Source organism: Zonotrichia albicollis, chromosome Z, assembly GCF_047830755.1.
Source record: "Zonotrichia albicollis isolate bZonAlb1 chromosome Z, bZonAlb1.hap1, whole genome shotgun sequence".
Taxonomy (NCBI): domain Eukaryota; kingdom Metazoa; phylum Chordata; class Aves; order Passeriformes; family Passerellidae; genus Zonotrichia; species Zonotrichia albicollis.
The window spans coordinates 45,007,578-45,026,946 of NC_133860.1; the positions used below are offsets into that span (position 1 = coordinate 45,007,578).

A 19,369-nucleotide genomic window follows, 5' to 3' on the forward strand; every position below is an offset into this window, starting at 1 on the left:
GCCTTATAGTGTAAAATGTCACTTGAATTTTTAGCCCATAGATGAGAGCAGTCAGATGAGTGACCTTCCAGTCAAAGTGACTCACACTGAAACAGGCAAAGTTCTTCTGGGACCAGAAGCACCCAAAGCAAGTCAGCTGGATGCTTGGCTGGAAATGAACCCTGGGTAAGTAGTTAGTATACAAAGTAGACTGTTTTTTTCTGTTTGCATTGATGTGTTTCATGTTATACTTTCTTGTTTACCAATTCTATTCTTGTTTCAGTTTATTGTATGTAAGCTGAGTGGGAGATGTATTGCACCTATTAGCTTCCCCCTTTTTAACTGTAATTCATGATCTTTCTGTCGTTTTTATACAGCTATGAAGTTGCTCCCAGATCAGACAGTGAAGATGAAAGTGGCTCTGAATATGAGGAGGAGGTATGTATCTTCAAAAAGAAATACTGTGACAATACAGTAAAAAACAAGAACTTATTTCATATTTCATTTTCCCCTTCTTCATAATGAAGAGAGGAGAGGTGATAGCATATGTGCAGATGCTTTAAGACTGTTATGAACGGGAAAATTAATTGATTCTGTAGTTCTTGATTTTTAGCATTTGTTCTTTATATACTCTGTAAAGGCCTGACTCGTAATTGTTGTTAGGAAGAGTAAATAGTTTACTCTGATTATAAATGGTAATGAACCAGATGATTTAGCAGGTTCCTGTTTTAAAATACATCTAAGAAAATGCTGCATTGTGGCTGTGTGCTGAGTGAAATTAACATCTTCAAAGTTTATGCATTGAAGGTTTTATAGGCAATAAAAATCGTGGTTACTACTTATGTGTATTAAAATGTTAGGTATTATGACAGGGATTTATATTCAGGCTTTTCAGGGTAGGCTTATTTGATTCAGTATTTGGATGGTGATTTAAATGCTGTTGTTATAAAAAATTTGAAAATAATCTTACCATTAACCCATACAAAGATCCCAGCCTTGCAGGGTCATCATATTACATACTATGAATAATGAATAGTGATAATTGCATAGCATTTTCAGATCAGTACTTTCTAAAGGAGAACGGAAATGAGGAATAGAGAAGGACCATGTTCAATCAAAAGTCTGGTAGCAGAACTAGGTATAGTACTCAGATCTCCTAAGTTTAGCAGTCTTTACACTACTAGACCAAACAACCACTGAAATTGACTGGACTGTATGATGTTATGGTGTGTGTTTGTAGGAATAATTTCTGTTTATGTAATTCTACATGTCTGTTAGTATTAAGGTAGGAGAGAAGGCCGTGATATCTGTCAGATTTTAGAATCTCACTTAGTGAGATTTTAAGTTAATGTTATCTGCTGCAATAGTAGTCAAAAGATGAGTTATTTCAAGAAGAGTAAAAATAACTGGTTTTAAAAAATTAAGAAACTAGAGGCCTAAATCAATAGTACATGACAGTATTTTAAGCCTTATTAGTTTATCAGACATCTAGAATACAACATAAAAAATCCACATGGTATTGGAATACTCTCCATGAATATGGTAGTCACAGAAAGCCTTTGACAGGGGAAAATAATTTTTATTTCAAAGTATTATTGATTTCCTGTTTGTTAGTGTATGTCAAAAATTAATAGTTTTGTTATGCTGCAGTGCAATTTTATTGCAGAATAGGTGTAATTTGAACCTTATGATTCAGATGTCTGTCATAAAACACTTGACCAATGATAGCTACCAGTATGAGAATGCCATTTGAAAGTGTGACTGAGGAACACATTACACTTCCCAGCACTTCCGTTCTTTTTCTATATTTCTGTAGGATGAGGAAGAAGAATCAAGCAAATTAGAAACAGATGAGAAGATACTCCTGGATCCTAACAGTGAGGAAGTTTCTGAGAAAGATGCAAAGCAAATCATTGAGTGAGTTCCTTAAGTACTTTTTATTAGGAACTGTGATATCTAACAGCGGTGTTTCACAAGAGTAGCTTTCTGTAGATTACAGTGAATTGTTTTACTTCTCTGGTATAGATACCTGCAGGAGAAGGAACATGGTAATTTAATTGTATACTCTTTATAGTCTCGTACTCTTTGGTGTACTCACCTCACTCACAGCTGTGGACTTGAACTGTTTCTTGAGACATGTAAGCCACGGTCAAAAAATACTTGTTTGTAGGAATTCACTTGACTTCTTTTTCTACTTTCCAGGACAGCGAAACAAGATGTGGATGATGAATATAGCATGCAATATAGTGCTAGAGGGTCTCAGTCCTACTACACTGTTGCTCATGCTATCACTGAAAGGGTGGAAAAGCAGTCTTCCCTTCTTATTAATGGCACATTAAAACATTACCAGGTGAGAAATCCTTAAAACAATAAAATACCTAAAACTTGGGATTATGCTAAACATTTCAGTGTGACCTTTCAAATGGCAAACTGAAAATTTGTTAAGAAATACAAAGGCTCTAGTAGGTTAGAATTTGGAAGTAAGGACAAAGCAATGATACCTGTCACAGATAATGTTACATACATACTCCTTGAATAATACAAACTTTTTGCAGCTATCTCTACTTTTTCTTCATTGCAGGTGAACAATATTTTGATTTTGATATCCTTCTCTCTGACTTGTACTTTAATTTCTTACTCTTCTAATTTGTGGTGGATTAACAGTATTTTCCTCCTTCCAATATTTACAAGTTTAGAATTTTATTTTTAATTAAGGTCCTAATATTTTGGGGCAGTGATAGGTGCAACTTGAAAATAAGATAAATATTTTGCTTTTGCTATGGAGGTTGGTGTCACGTGTTCTTCACAGACTTTCACTGGATTTAGTAACCAAGACCTTTACTATTTTGATATAAGCTAGATTGACATGTGATTGAAAATGTCCTTGATGCATATTTTCTGCTCTTCTGCTATCACACAACTTTCTGGTGAACTCCAACAACCTGCATTTTATCTCTATTCAGAACATTGCTTGTATATATAAAAGAATAACTATGTAGACAAAAGAGCTTTCCTCAGTTCTGAAGTGACTTTATAGAGTGACACTACAGATTCCAGTCAGCTCTTGATGACTTAATAGTAAATATTAATCAGTCCACATGTATGTAAGGCCAGTAAATTGGCCTTACAAAATGTTATTTTGGATACTGTCTTGCAGGAAGAACAGACAATTACTTCAAGAGTGTATTGTAGAATTTTCCCTCTGAACTTTCTCAGGCCACCTTATTTCCTGTTCTCTCCATGCATGGGACACACCAAAACTCTGGATATGAGGAGCAGAAACTTCACACATCTGTCAGTAATGTGATACACACATGTGGAAATTGGTCTGAGAAGGGAAAAGTGCTTTCTAGCAGTATTCCTTGGAGTGTGAAATTCTAATATGTAGATACTGCTAAGCTACAGAACTCTGCCTTCCTTCCATCTCTGGAATTTTATACACAAGGCATATTTGGACAAAGGTGGCCTACTCTGACATGGAGTTTTGAATGGCAAATACTAAGTGGACATGTGCTACAAGAGCTTTAGCATACCAGTGGTACAGCTGGCAAGCATGAGACTTCGTGTTTTGAGCGGTTATGATGAGTTTGGTTTTGAAAGATTTTAATTGACACACATAAATGTCATGAAATAGACACAGAAAGTTTCGGCATTTGAGAGTGTTGAAACTGAGGAACAAATACCTGCTGTGGTGTTTATCAGCCTTACTATAAGTGCCTCTGTTGCTTTGTGTGCAGTAGTAAAACCTTTATACATGATATCTGACTTCATCTTACCGAGTGTTTTAAACAGAACATGTTTTCCTTGTAAGGATAGGCAGGGGTCTCCATGCATATAGTATTACTAAAGGAAATCCAACTTGTAAGTAGACAGGGAAATCAGAACATTAGTTCCATGCTGCTGATTTATTGTTAATTATTTTTGTGGGTTTTAAATAACTGGAACTTGCTCTTCATTTTAGCTCCAGGGACTGGAGTGGATGGTTTCTCTCTATAATAACAATCTGAATGGAATTTTAGCAGATGAAATGGGACTAGGAAAGACAATACAAACTATTGCTCTGATCACTTACCTGATGGAGCACAAAAGACTCAATGGCCCCTATCTCATCATTGTTCCCTTGTCGTAAGTAATGGGTCTCGTTCTGGCATTATTGTCCTAACCATTGCAGATTGGTTTATTTGGAGCACAACACGCTGGCAAAACCAGAAAGCTGGTAAAACACTTGATTCTATTAATTTTGGCAAGCTGTATTGAATTTACTGTAATTCACTCTTAAGCCAAGTGAGGGGGATGTTTTTTCTTTCCTATTGCATGCAAGCACTTCACCTTTCAGCTTTTAACTGATAATAAAAATCTCTTGCTTAATTCTTTAAGCAGCTGGTACCTCATCTGATACCATGCAAGCATGCTTTAATGAGGTTGATCTTTCAAGTACTGTATAGGTATCCCTGGATATATGTAGCCTTGATTGACATGCACACTTTTATCAGGTGTGCAGATTATGATTGTTTATTGTGCTGCCCCCCCCTTTTGCTTTTCCTTAGCTTTCCAAAATGCTGCTTGTTATATAAATTTCTTTCAGCGCATTTTATTTTCTCCAAAGGTCAGGTGTGGGTTTTAGTGATTTTAATAAAAAATGTCAGTCATTGTGAAAATCTTGTGTTGAGGATTTGTTATCTTATTTTTATGTGTAATTGACTTGATTGATGTTGAGAGGTTCCCTGGTAATTTCATTAGCTAATTTGTCCACCAGTTATGCTGAGCATGCAAATTTGTTCTAGAATTAGGATAAATTTGAATTGTAGTCATCTCTTGACTTCTTTTGAGGTGTCCTCTCTTCTGGCTGTGCTGTAGTAGTAAATGATTAACTAAGATAAATGCCACAGGTGTGCTTAATTGTATGAACACAAATGATAAGCTTAGTTTGAGAAGAAACACCTGGGAGAAGATCTATAAAACAAAAATAGTGGTAGTGTTATTAATGTCAATTTTCATGTCAGCACAGTAAAAAATATTATTTCTTTTATGTACTCCAGAGTTTTTTTTAAAGTCAGAAGAGCTGAAAGTTCTTTCTTTTATACATTTTAAAAGCTGCCTTTCTCTGCCTTTTCTACCTTGCTAGTATTGCTGCCGTCAGTGGTCCACTAAGAAGAGGATAAAAATACAAGCAGCTGAAAAACCTCAAGGGTTTTTTTTTTGCTGTTGTCTCATAATAGCAATTAGCTTCACTATATAGCAACTTTTTTATTGGGATAAAACAGCAGAAACAGAATGGATCCTCAAAGTAGTGTTTAGTGGCACTATGAGTAGTTCTGCTGGAGTAGAGCACAGATAAAGTCTATTGTCAGTTTAATTGGGCTGTATTTGAAAAGCTGTAGTGTCCATTTCTGTATGATATATCTAGTATAGAGGAACTTGCAAATCTATTTTTTGTCCAGAGACACTGTTCTTTTTGTTACTATGTTCCAGAGTATAAAGGTGCATGTAAAACACTACTTTTACTGGTTTCAGAAAGGGCCCTGAATACAAGCTGAATGAGTTTCACACATTTTTTTTCTTGTTGTTTCCCTCTGAGATGCTTGTATTTTATTGCAATGTATATAAAGTGCATTTTTAAAAGAAGTTCTTATTTATGTGGGTTGATTACATAAAATGTGTTAAAAAGCTGGCAACCACTTGAAAGCACTTAAAAAGTTTGATCTGCAGATGATGAAACATGTTACTTTTTCTCTATAATCTCTATAGGACTTTATCCAATTGGACATACGAATTTGACAAATGGGCTCCTTCAGTGGTGAAGATATCTTACAAGGTTTGATTTGCTTTTTATATGACTGTAGAATTGAAGGAATGAGAGCTAGAGACAGTTTTTCCTCTGTCTCTGCAAGCTTTTAAACTATCTGCTCATCAGGTTTTGTCATGTACTAAGCAGTGTGAGTTAGCCATACTAAGAGGACTATCATAAACTGTGAAAGACTGTAGAAGTAAAACAGCTGTAAATCATTGTACAAAATGCAGAACCAAATATCACACTTGCAAGGCTTCTGCTGAGAGTTAAGTATGGTAACTACCTAACATTTTATTCCTAGCTAAATGCTTTTTTGTTTGGCTCCTGTAGTAGTGATATAGCCAAGCAATTTGTATGGACACCAGACCACTGGCTTTATATTTCCATGAGCCCCATCAGCAGCTTTACAGTCTAGCAGAGGTTTAAGAAAGGCTCTCTGACAAGGTCTGGAATTTTATCAATGTATTATTCACAGTATGGTAGGATTGCAGGTTCATCTGATTGCTTATTATCTGCTAATTCATAAAAACAATGTTTTTTCTTCATCAAAGTAAAGAATAAAAACTCACGTGTCTCTCTCTTTTAGGGTACACCTGCAATGCGCCGCTCACTTGTTCCTCAGCTTCGAAGTGGAAAATTTAATGTTCTTTTAACTACTTATGAGTACATCATAAAGGACAAACATATCCTTGCTAAGGTAATTTTGACCATTATGTCTCTACAGCAAGACCCAGACACCTTCAAGTGGTACATACCACAAACACATTTTTATTTTATGGGAAAGTTCCTGGTTGTTCTTTCCTTCAATAAAAGTTATCTCTTTCATTTACGTTTCTGTTTCTCAGTTTATAATTGAACTTCTCAGTCACAGCTGTCCCTTCTGTAAACACTAGGATTTTCCCAAATGTGTCCAGGGGACTAATTCCTTTATGCAATTCTGTCAGTGCTATATACCTGGCTGTCCTTGGAAGAACATGACTTTTCTCACCTCTGCATAATATTCAGCCTAATCTGCATCAGTGACTTTTCACTTTTTCGGTTATTTCTGTCCTGAAACTGACTCCTGTTAGGGCCCTTCCAGCTCTGTGGTCACTTTCCCCCACATGACTAGTTACCTATATAATGAATTTGGTATCCAGGCTAAAGAGTCTACACCTTGCACTTCTTAGGGGCTCACTGTCTCTCTACAGGTAGGTATCAAATATAATTAATTTAAAAAGCCTGCTACACTGTAAGACTATTTCATGTTTGCACAAAGCAGAGGTATTTTGCTATACAAAGAAACCATATTGGTTTTCCTGTAGTTTTGTTTTCATTTTATTTTATTTTCATTTTCACTTCATTTTCATCTGTTGCATTCTGCATATTTACTGCCTATCACTTGTTTGTCCTTTCTAATACAAAGGCAGTGCATTTTCTTAGTATCATTCTGAATGCTTGAGGACAGCTTGAGATTACATAATTTTCTTTTTCCTTTTTTTACCCCCACTCTTTCTGAAAGATAGGACAGCACTATGCCACACATCCTGTCCTGGGAAATGGAATTAGGTAGCACGTGTAAAAGTACAAACTGAGGCCTTCCTAGTCACATGGTCAGTATGTTGTAGTACAGGTGAAACTAGAGCATTTGAACAACAGCTTTCAACATCTGCTGTGATTGCATTTAAGATTTCATATTAATAAATGGATACTTTAGTTGAAAATGCAGTAACTGAGATGTTTTTATTTATGCTGCTTTCTTTTCAAGTAAAAACATAGTATTAGCTGAAACAAAGTTCAGGGTTGCTGTTGTTTATGAGCATACTCACCTTTATCTGAAAAGGCTTTTGTCTCCTGTGAAGGTTGTTGTTACAGACAGATTTATTTGCAGTTTATATGGGGTTTTTTTTCCACTGTGAACCATATTCTGGCCTTGAAGAGCCAGTCATTCCAATCTCTTTCCCAAAAATGGAAGGAGTCTCCTTGCTGTTAACTGTTTCAGTTCCAGTCAGAATTCATCATCAGGTTGAGTGTACCTAGTGTTTGTCTCTCTGTGTGTTGCTAGCAAGGACACTGATAGTTGCATAATGTTTGATTTGGCTTTCATCAAGGTTGAGACTGATTGATGTCTCAGGCTTTAAGTATTTTTTCTTTATACTTGTTGCAAGGACCTTGACAAAGTCTGGCCTGTTCTAACTTTGCCAACTTTTCTTCTTTTTCTTCCAGATTCGGTGGAAGTACATGATAGTAGATGAGGGCCATCGAATGAAGAACCATCACTGCAAGCTGACTCAGGTCTTGAATACTCACTATGTGGCCCCTCGGCGAATCCTGCTGACTGGGACTCCTTTGCAGAACAAGTTGCCTGAACTTTGGGCTCTCCTCAATTTCCTTCTTCCAACCATTTTCAAGAGCTGCAGCACCTTTGAGCAGTGGTTCAATGCTCCATTTGCCATGACTGGAGAAAGGGTACTGTGGCAGTGTTTTTTTAAAAGATCAGAAATAAACCACTTTGATGAAAACAGAAAAGAGCTTACTAAGAAGGATTAGTGTTTGAACTTTAGTTATGTTAAGGATTTAGCATAATTAAAAGACCCCTTTTTTATAATACCAAAATTTTAGGATTTAAACTGCATTTTTTGACTCGGTGTCAGTTTGGTGTAAGATGCAAATAATCATTGCACATTCTTAGCATTCCATGTGAGAGAAGACGTTAACTAATATATTTGAGTTGCCTTGTAGTGACTTTTATAAACTTTTCTAGGTGGACTTAAATGAGGAAGAAACTATTCTGATCATCCGTCGTCTGCATAAAGTGCTTCGGCCCTTCTTGCTGAGAAGACTGAAGAAGGAGGTTGAGTCTCAACTCCCAGAAAAGGTTTGCAATGAGAGGAGTTTTGGAAGGGGTTTGATAGTCTTTCTAAGCATTAAATTTTGAGATTTATTTTGCAGAACAGGACTTCTTTAGTGTTTGTTTTTTTATACATAAAATTATTTTCTGATTTCAAAGGAAATTGTTTTTATTTCTGGATAACTATTTTGTCCCATTGTGTCCTCCTCTGCAATTCTGCATCCCTCTTCACAGAATAACAGCAACTAAAATAAAAAAAAAAAATTGGAAGGTGTGATAAGGAAAAGTTGGTTTTAAGGTAAACTGGATTAAAACCAAACCAAACTGAAATATTTATAAGGTGTGTTATGAACTGACTGGCTAAATGAATGGAGAACTGTGTACAAATGCTTAGAGACAATACAAAGAAAGGCATTTTAAATTATTTTTCATCTTTGTAATCATGTAAATACTACTTATGTTGCAGATTTCTGTTCCTTCAAAAGTCAAATTCTCAATATCCTCAGAAGAATTTATTTGAGAATAAAAGATGTTTGCATTTGAAAATAATACTTAAATCAAACCACTGACAAATCCAGTAATAGGCATTGGAGAGGCAAAATTTTCAAGTTATACACACACTCATACTGAGAAGGCCATGTTTCTTTTTGTTGCCATTATCTGAAAAAAGGAGTTTATCCAGCCATGAGGATTGAGCCTGGGGGCAGAAGCCTAATCAAGTTCATTTGCTCTTGCAAATGTTGGTAAACATTAAAGAAAGTCACTTCTCTTTAAGGAGTTTATACACTTGTCTTTCTGAGGAGAAAATAACCTGATAGTTTTTTTCCTGTTTATTTATTAAACATGAGGAATCTTACGCATTGTCTTTCCTTCATAGCTTGAAAGATTTCCAGCCACTAGTGTGGTTTTGTTATGTTACAGTTTTTATTTGACATAACTTAATAAAACTGTAGTGATTATAATCTGGACATTGGGCAGTAGAAAAAATTACATAAAATTGGTGTGTGAAGTCTTTCTGTTACTGTTTTTAAATCTAGTATGCAGTTAAGAACTAAATATAGCTTTGCAAAGCTGAGCAAGTCAGCCTGAATGTAGCAATCATACAATACGGTATTAATTCCTAGTGTTTTAGTGGATGTTGAGAAAATGGTGGCAGTCTAGATAAACATTATGCCAGTTAGACTCTATAATTACTAGATACATAGTGATGATACTTTTATGATGCTTTGCTTGATACTTTTATAATACTTAACACACAAAATAAATTCAATTGGTTATTAAACATAAAATAGTTTTTTAGTTGCATGTTAATTTCAAAATTAGTTTTAAGTTATTTTTTTAAATTTTAAAAATTAGAGAGTGAGAAATAAAGTGTGTTTGGTAATCTTGCATCTTTAGGATCCAGCTGTCTCACTGCAGTTGTGACTCATAAATACTCGTTTCTGTGCTTGCACTTGTATTGCTGGTCATTGAAACTTTATGTGGCGATCTGGTAGATAGAAGATCAGTAGGGTTTTTTTGTTTTGTTGTAGAATGACAAGAACTTGCAGTTAGTTCTGACTAACATTATTATGCCAGCATGTTCATGGTTTGGGTTTTTTTTTTTAAATACCAGGTGGAATATGTGATCAAATGTGATATGTCAGCTCTTCAAAAGATCCTGTACCGTCACATGCAAGCCAAGGGGATCCTTCTCACAGATGGTTCTGAAAAAGACAAGAAGGTACAAATGAAAGACTAAAATATGAAGGAAATAATGTATTATGAGTGAACATGTTAATAACATGACTTCTGTTTTATAAAATTAATATAGATCCTTACTGCTGGTATATCCCAGGGAAAGAGAAATTTCAGGCGTGCCTTTTAGTTACAAGACAGCAGCTATTCACAAGGATTTGTAGTTGCACTCAGTTGTATTCAGTGTAGTTGCACTGCCTTGCTGCAAACAGGCAATGTTTGAGAAAAAACTGCATTTTCCTTGGCTGAGCTTAATTCAGTAATATATCTGAATAATTGTGATTGTGGGAGTGATGGCTAGAGAAGATAATTTATCTTGTTTTTCAGAGCTATTCGTTAAGTCTTGTTTCAGTTAGTTAGGACTGTATGCTGGCATTCATCCTTACAAGATCTGTTGGTGACAAAATTCTTTAAGAGATCAGTAAGATTAAAAGTCATATAGTCAGATTTAGACTTTGTAGTAGTAAATGTTGTTTATGCTGTCATGGGGTTTGATTCAGTCACTACTGAGTAAAGAAATTGCCATTCTTCAACTTCTCACGTGATAACAAATTTGAAATACTGTCAATGCGAAATACTTTGAACAGACACTACAGAATATCTAGAATATAAGAGTTTCAGTTTGCACCCTCTAGTGTGTATATATAGTGCACATACAGTCTTTCCATTATCCTTTTTCATGTTGCATTGGTACAAAGAAATATTTTGGTGATTTTTCTCTTCAGTATCTTACTTTACCTTCCTAGTTCTTTGCAGTCAAATTGGTTTTTTTACTGGTGCTTAATTAAACTCTAGAAAAAGGGCTCTTTTTGACTGGATATTGAAACGCATCTTCATAGTTTGAACACTTTTTAGACATTAATTCATATTTCTCAGTTGTATTTTTAATCCATTTTTTTCAGTTTGGTGTCTTTATGTTTGTCCTAAAAAAGTTCATTTTGTATCACAGTCTTCCACTTCTTTTTCTGGTCTTTCTTTCATCTGCTCAGACATTTCCATGTATTTTTCCCTACCTATTTCTCGACCTGTGTGATTAACCAGTTAAAGTTGCCTTTGCTGTCATCTGAACACTTCCCTTGCGTTCCACTCTCCCCAGGGGGCTAAAATTTTTCCTTTCTTGCAACTGTCTCCTAATTGATTTTTTTAAAAATCTTAAATCAAACTCTGTTATCACTGCTACCTGTTGTCAGTAAAGGGAGGGGGTCATTAAGATTGCTTAGCTTCAATGATCAAGCAACCATTGTGTTACGAAAAAAATCATGTCCTTCTGCAGCTCTGGCCTGGATCCAGCTGAGATTAGAGACAATTCACTCAGATGGAAAGCTCTAGGAAATTATTTTTATAACAAATATGAACTGCATTTTTGGAGCAAATTAGACATGATCTTAGAAAGAACAAAACCAAGTTTTAAATATATGGAGTGCCCCCTTCAAATGGACTATCTCTAGATGAAAGTTATGATTTCAGTGTACTTCCCAGAAAAGACTAGAATATTGCTAATATATGTTATAATTAAGTACTGAATTTTCCCCTAGCCTACAACTCAAAATTGGTCAAAATTAACCAAAATTGTTTTGGCTAAGATTTTTAAAATAAATCTGAATTAGTCATATAGTAAACTTGGAATACTGATGCCACTCTGATCACATTTTTATAAAGTGGAAACAAAACAAAATGGCATTAGAAAGCAACAGGTTTTTGGCAATGTTAATATGATACAATGGTCTCAAATGTATGCTGACCAGCTGCAGTTAGTTTTTAACTGTATAGTGTTACACCAGAGTGTCTGATTAGTGTCCTGGTTCTACAAGATTACCTGTAGTGTATGTTTTATTACCTGTAGTGTATGTTTAGAGAATATACTTCCTTAAATAATATTACTCACAAAGTTGTTGAGCTTTAGCATTTTAGTATCTCTGGCCTGATGTTTTGCTTGGCCTGATGTTTGCTTGGAGTGAGAAACCCATATATTGAGTTAACAGACTGGAGAAGCTACAATTGAGTATAAAATTGTCCAGCTAGAATTACTTCTGTTAGATGGTTCAGACACTATGAAGTTTGTATGGTTTCATAGTAAACAGTATAAATAATCAGGATAGTAGATGCTTTGCTTCCCATCAAGAATACTGCAGGTAGAAATGTAGTGAACTTTGTCAATTACTTCCAGGTCTTCCTTTTTACATTACAGAGCATCCTTGTGACAGATGAATTTATACAGCAAGACAATAGTTTCTTGATTTTTGTTGTTTTGATTTATCCTGGTTTGTTGTTTTTCTTATTGTAGAGTTTTGTTGTGTTTTGATTTCCTTTTGTTTTTTTTTTTTAATTAATGATGTAGTGTTTGGATTTGGGATAAAAGGATGTTGAAAGGGTATATTCATAAGCTAAGAAATTAATTATTTGGTTTGCATTGTTTGTATCCATAGGGAAAAGGTGGAGCAAAAACTCTTATGAACACTATCATGCAGTTGAGAAAGATATGCAATCACCCATACATGTTTCAGCACATTGAGGTAAGACTGATAGGTCTGATTTCGAGAGTTATTTTTATTCAATAAAATAGGATAGGATAGTAGAAAACTGCTGCTAAAGCTTATGTGTGTGGGAGGAGACATCTCTGTACACATAATTTATACTGGAAGGGCCAGATTCAGAAAAAAAAATGTATTATAGTGAACAAGTGCCATCTTTTTATTGATAATCCAAAGTCTGTTTTTAAAATAGTTAATTTTATGGAGCAGTGTCATTAAAAAGTGAAGAGTTTTTTGTTAATTTAAGACAACCCAGAGCTATTTTTCGCATTTGCGTACTCCAAATTCATTACATATAGACACTGGTTCAAAATGTAATGTGTAGAATCTCTGTAGTTAGCAGTCTGCTAATCTTCTGCAGTGTCGACTGCAATTGTTCTATCCATGTTGTTTTTCAGCAAAAATGTACTGTCTGTATACCATCTCTCAATAGGACCTAAGTATATCAATGTAATATATCTGAAAAGATATAAAGGCTCATAGATATCTGGAATATAGCCAAATTTATGAAAATATAATTAAATGCCTACTGTGATACAGTATTTTTATTATTATTGCTATTATTGTAGTAGTTTTCTCTCTTCGTGATCTTGTATGCTGAGTAATTAAATTGAATAATTTGCGAATGGATCGTCTACTGATCAGTATAAATTAATAATCGGTATTCTACCGTGTTTGTAATCTGGTAAAATGTGTGCTGCAGAAGTCAGTTCTGCAAATCATGAATTTCAAATAATTGTACAGAAAAACATTAAGCAGAGCACTGTTGCCACAAGGTGGTTTCCAAGAGTATGAACATCATTGAACGCAAACCACAATACCCATATATTTAATTTGATTTCTAGAAGAGCTTGTAGTTTTTGGCTGCTGTGTATTTTGTAATATGTTTATTGCTTATAACTCTGCAGGAGTCCTTCGCTGAACATCTGGGCTACTCAAATGGGGTCATTAACGGGTAACTCTCTGTTTTTCCTGCTGTCCATAGTGTTGTATTGGAATTAATGATCACTTTATTTTTCTGGAAGCTACATGCTAGGGAACTCAAGCATTTCATACACAGGCAGAGGAAGTACAGGGCACATATGTAAAGCAAAACTTAGTAGTAATAGAAGTGTTACAAGATGTTTTCATGACTGTCCATCTCCTTCAGGATGGTAGACAGAAAAGACTCTTGTTTTCCTTTTCCCTTATTTTGAAATAATATACCATCTGAAATTCATTGGGATGACTCTTCAGAGATATCTGTTAGGATTTTCTTCTCTTTATTGTTACTTGTGCCTTCTACTTTTCCTTTTTTACTATCTCTTTTCCAAATTAAAGTAGCATTTCTTCCATTATCTGAAATGAAAAAGATTTGTTTTATTTTTCTTGACACTCTGTGCAGCTGTCAAGTTAATGGATGCTTTCTAAACCAAAAGTGTTTATGATCTACCTGACTTTCTTCCTGTTTAGGTACTAATGATATAGTTTTTCCTTATCTAGTATACCAGACTCTTTGTGTCCCTAGCTAGTATACCAAAATACTTGTCTCCTAAACAGTTTAGGCTGATTACAGATGAGTGCATATCAGAAGGCTGTGTATAATCTGGATTTTGTGCCATTGCTAATGATAAATTGTATTGTGAGAGTGCAGACTCAAGGTTAGAGAAACATTGCATGAAGTTTATTCCTGTAAAGTGTATCACTGTGGTGTTGATTCAGATGTTCTGTTTACTTATATTCATATTCTGGGTTGTGGGTTGCATTTCCGTGCTAGGAGTTGGTTTTGCAATTCTTGCATAGAAGACAAAAGAGTAGCTAATCAAAGCAGCTAAATAAATACTGTTTGAGATGACCAAGTTGTATGGCTAAAGACTGTATGTCAGACTCCTGCCACTATCTCCATATATTAGTTCCGTTTGCAATACTTCACTTCTACGTGAGTAAAAAAGGGGGTAATTTCCAACAAATGCTTGATGAATACAATTTAAAACTGCAGTTGCAACTAAAAGTTGTTTTTAGTGCCAGTTGAAAACAAAGCAAGAGGTGAATATCTTAGCTTATAGAATGCTTATTTAGCTAAGAAATAGCATTTATTTTAATAAATAATGAAAAAGAATTGAGTGACTGAAAGCACAATTTCTGTAATTGAAAAAAATTCAGGAAAATGGGACTTTGCATGTGTTTATTTTCATCAACATGTGCAGTTTTAAAGAAAGAAAAGTGCTATTAGTCTTGTTTAGATTAAGTAAATTAGTCTTTTTGTTATACTCTGACATGATAATGACTACAGACCTTTAAATGTGGGCTTATTCTGGTATTTACTTTGCTGCTTCTCTCCAACAGAGCTGAACTTTATCGGGCCTCAGGGAAGTTTGAGCTACTCGATCGTATTCTACCAAAGTTACGAGCTACTAACCATCGCGTGCTTCTTTTCTGTCAAATGACATCACTCATGACCATTATGGAAGATTACTTTGCATTTCGAAATTTCCTTTACCTGCGCCTCGATGGTAAGCTAAATGAAAAAAAAGGATAAATACTAAGATAAGAGGTAATATCCTTCATTAGTTTGGGCGTGGGAGCCCTGGATTTTCTTGCCAATGTTTTCATAACAGTGTGTTGTGACTATACAAGAGTGAAAACAGGTTCAAAATACTGTTTTATAATCTTGCAAGTGTATTTACCATGAAGTTATGCCAGTAGACCCTTCAGTGGCAGTTTAGTAGAATTTCTCATATTCTTCCAAACAAGGAAGGTACTGAGAAAGACGTACTTTTGCTTCTGTTGGTAGAAGTATTTCTCTCTGTCTCTTTCAGTGTTTTATTTTATCTCTTTAATCTGCAGACCATTTGGTCAGTGGATTTTTCTGATAAACATTCAGGTCTATACCAGGAATGCAGCTTATGTATAGATTTGCTGCTTCGAGGCTCATCTCTTTTTCACATAGGGTTTAAAATCCAAGGTTCCCAATCAGTCATCACTATCTAAGTTACCTGAAAATCTTCTCATCATAAGAGATGATAATGCCAGTGTTAGGCCTGTATTCCAGTGGAATAAATTAATTTTTCTCTGTTTAAAATTCAACTGCTATCCTTCACAAGGTAGCTGAATTTCAGTGTGATGCCTGAATTTCACAGGAAGATCAAAAGTCTCAATTTCTTCATGTGTAGATATGTTTTATTACTTCAAACAAAAAGATGGTTTAGAAACATTTTAGATACTAGTATCTTTGTTCTGTTCAGTGTCTCTGTTGAGTGTTCAATATCTTTGTGGATGGTCTGGATGAGGGGATTGAATGGTACCCTCAGTAGATTCACAGACCGCCCTTGGGTCACAGCAAGCCCAGGCAGTGCCACAGGCTGGGGCAGAGTGGCTGCAAAGCTGCCCCATGAAAAGGCCCTGGGGGTGCTGGTGACAGCAGCTGAGCATGAGCCAGCAGTGCCCAGGTGGCCAAGAAGGCCAATGGCATCCTGGCCTGTGCCAGCAATGGTGTGGCAACAGGAGCAGGGCAGGGATTGACCCCCTGTACTCAGTGAGTACCCACTGGAGAGGCCATACTCTCAGTTCTGGGTTCAGTTCTGGGTCCCTCGGTCCAAGAAGGACATTGAGGTTGCTGGAGCATGTCCAGAAAAGGGGAGGGGTCTGGGGCATATGTCCTGGAAGAGGCAGCTGAGGGAGCTGGGGCTGTTTAGCCTGGAGAAGAGGAGGGTCAGGGGTAACCTCATCACACTCTACAACTCCCTGAAAGGAGGCTGTAGCCAGGTGGAGGTCAGTCTCTGCTCACAGGCAGCCAGTGACAGGATGAGAGGACACTGTCTCAAGCTGCACCAGGGGAAGTTCAGGTTGGGCACTAGGAGGTATTTCTTCACAGAAAGGGTGATTGGGCATTGGAATGGCCTGCCCAGGAGCATGGGAAAGTCACCATCCATTCAAGTGTTTGAGGAAAGATTGGCTGTAGCACTTAGTGCTGTGATTGAATACACAAGGTAGTGATTGATCAAAGGTTGGACTCGATGATCTCAGAGCAAATCTATTTGATTTGCTAATTGAGTCCTGCAATTCTATGAAAGAAAAATTAAAAATAATCCCACCTGAGTTTTAAACCAGTGTGGAAGAAGTTTCCATTTTGGTCTTCTTCCATGATGATGATCTCTACCTCATACTGAGCTTCTTAAATAGTGATCATTTTTGCTTAATGTTTTATCTCATACATAGTAGTATTACATAGGACCAGCAGCATTTAGCAGAATGCTTTTTAGTAGAGAAGCAATGATTTCAGGTAAATACAGAGAAGAGTGTGAGTGAGACTTGAAGTTTCTTCTGAACATTTTTAAGTGTTTCAAATTGACTCTTAACTTCATGCTTTAATCAGGAGAAAAAGTAGTACCAAGAAATATTCTCATCTTTTATTAATATTAATGAACATTAAGTTGAACCAGTATTATCCTTGAATGTGAAATAGGATTATGAAATGGACACACAAATGAGCTATCTCACTGCGCCACAGAATGCCAAAACTCTCTGAAGAACAGAGGGCATGCTAACAAAGCCCTCTTCATACCTCTGGCCTGCATGTGCTTTAATACTTCTATTCAAGACAAATAAATTACATTACATTTTAAATGTTTTAGATAACTTTACATCATGTATTTTAAAATGGATTCCTTTTCATGCTAGAATATTTATGGCAAGACACAATGTGGTAAATACACCTCATTGGCTTTTTCAGGTAGTTAATTAAATTGCATAAACCATTTTTCTTCCTTTCCAGTTTCATAATGACAGATACTTTCATACTGGGATATAATCTATCCAGGTTCTGCCCAGATGACTTCTTACATGGAGTGTTTCCTACCCAGTTCACAAGCTTACTGGGTTCACTGTGTCAGCAGTGGGCTCGCAGTTTGGCTGTGTGATTGTGGTGGCTACAGACAGGTGGAGGTAATTTTCCTCCTAGCAGCCAGTGTAATGCTGTGCTTTGCACTTGTAACACCACCAGTGACATCACCCCGGTGTTAGGCTATTGTTAGGCTGTTGCTGAGCAGCACTTGCAGTGTCAAGGATTTCTCTCCAAACACACTTTTCCCCCAAGGCATGTAAGGCTGCATTGAACTGGCACCCACGTAAGACAGCTGACCCAGGCTGACCAAAGGGTTATGAACAGCCATAAACCTGAACCAAAACCTGAGGGAAAAGTGGAGGATGCAGGGACATTGCTTGCCATGGCGTTTGTCTTTCCAATTAGTCATTACAGGTGCTGAGACCCTGCTTCCCAGGAAGCAGCTGGACATTTGTTTGCTGCTGAGAAACGTAAATAAATTCCTCTTCTTGTCCTTGCACACACACCTTTCACTTCTATTAAGCTGCCTTTTTCTCAGTACAGGAGCTTTTCTGTTTTATTTCCTCCCCATGTACTGCTGAGTGTGGGGAGGCAGGGGTCTATATGTGGAAGCCAGTTGGGGAACAACCCACCATAGTAATAAAATAAAATAAAATTTGTCATGTCATCTTCTACACATATCACCCTCAAGATGGGACATTTTAAGAATTTGCAGTCTTTTGATATTAACTATGATTCCCAAGGCAAATAGTGACATTTTGATAAATCTCTATATAAGTAGCTTTTAAGAATATTTAATGCTGCTCTAGCCAGAAGGCATTAATCAAAACTAGAGCTCTCTTCTGTTTGTATATAGTAGTTTCAATTGAAATTTATATGAGTTACAAAAAGGTATAACAATGTTAGCCAGCCTTTTAACATCTACTTTAAAAATGTCAAAACAAATGCATTTAAAGAGACCTTTAGAAGTCCATCTCATAGATGTGATAGACAGTTGACCTAAACATTCGTGGCCAGTGTTATGGAAAATGTGGCAGAGATGTCAAAAAGCAGTGCACTAAAATACCCTTTCACATGTAGTTTTAGCAACAGACGTTACATTTATATTATTTCCGTTCATATAATAATTCCGTTCAAATATAATCACTTTATTATATTATATTTTTTATTTTTTTTTCAGGCACAACAAAATCAGAGGATCGAGCTGCTCTGTTGAAGAAGTTCAATGAACCTGGATCACAATACTTTATCTTTTTGCTGAGTACAAGGGCTGGAGGGCTAGGCTTAAATCTCCAGGCTGCTGACACTGTTATAATCTTTGACAGTGACTGGAATCCTCATCAGGTTGTATTTATTTTCTTATCTTCGTAAAATGTGCAAAGAATCCATGATGATTTTTTGAACTGCTTCTTTAAATAGATTTAAATTTTTTAAATAAAAAATCCAAGGAAGAGATAAAGTGCTGCTTTGAGAGGAATTAGTGAGGCAAACTGCCACAATCAGGAAATGTTTTCGTTTGAATAGGTGAACTAATTCTGTGCCTATATATATATTTTATCTGAGTCTTGGAGTATCCTCAGTGCTAGGAGTGTTATAAACTTGCTTTAGTATAACTGTACTCATTCTTTAACCCTTAGGATATAGTAACCAGCTCACTGGCCTTTGGTAGGTAGTTTGTA

At 36.0% G+C, this 19,369-nt stretch overlaps 1 protein-coding gene across 1 annotated transcript in view; it reads left to right on the forward strand.

The window, feature by feature from the left end:
* The window catches only part of SMARCA2 (SWI/SNF related BAF chromatin remodeling complex subunit ATPase 2), a 116,925-nt gene that overhangs the window by 50,491 nt on the left and 47,065 nt on the right, over positions 1-19,369 (forward strand). Inside the window, exons 12-25 of the mRNA XM_005488275.4 lie at positions 35-165; positions 357-417; positions 1,796-1,896; positions 2,182-2,329; positions 3,941-4,104; positions 5,728-5,794; positions 6,357-6,467; positions 7,976-8,218; positions 8,514-8,627; positions 10,216-10,323; positions 12,764-12,850; positions 13,777-13,823; positions 15,194-15,360; positions 18,871-19,034. Coding sequence (XP_005488332.1) covers positions 35-165; positions 357-417; positions 1,796-1,896; positions 2,182-2,329; positions 3,941-4,104; positions 5,728-5,794; positions 6,357-6,467; positions 7,976-8,218; positions 8,514-8,627; positions 10,216-10,323; positions 12,764-12,850; positions 13,777-13,823; positions 15,194-15,360; positions 18,871-19,034 — 1,713 coding nt within the window. The remainder of the gene's footprint in view (positions 1-34; positions 166-356; positions 418-1,795; positions 1,897-2,181; positions 2,330-3,940; positions 4,105-5,727; positions 5,795-6,356; positions 6,468-7,975; positions 8,219-8,513; positions 8,628-10,215; positions 10,324-12,763; positions 12,851-13,776; positions 13,824-15,193; positions 15,361-18,870; positions 19,035-19,369) is intronic.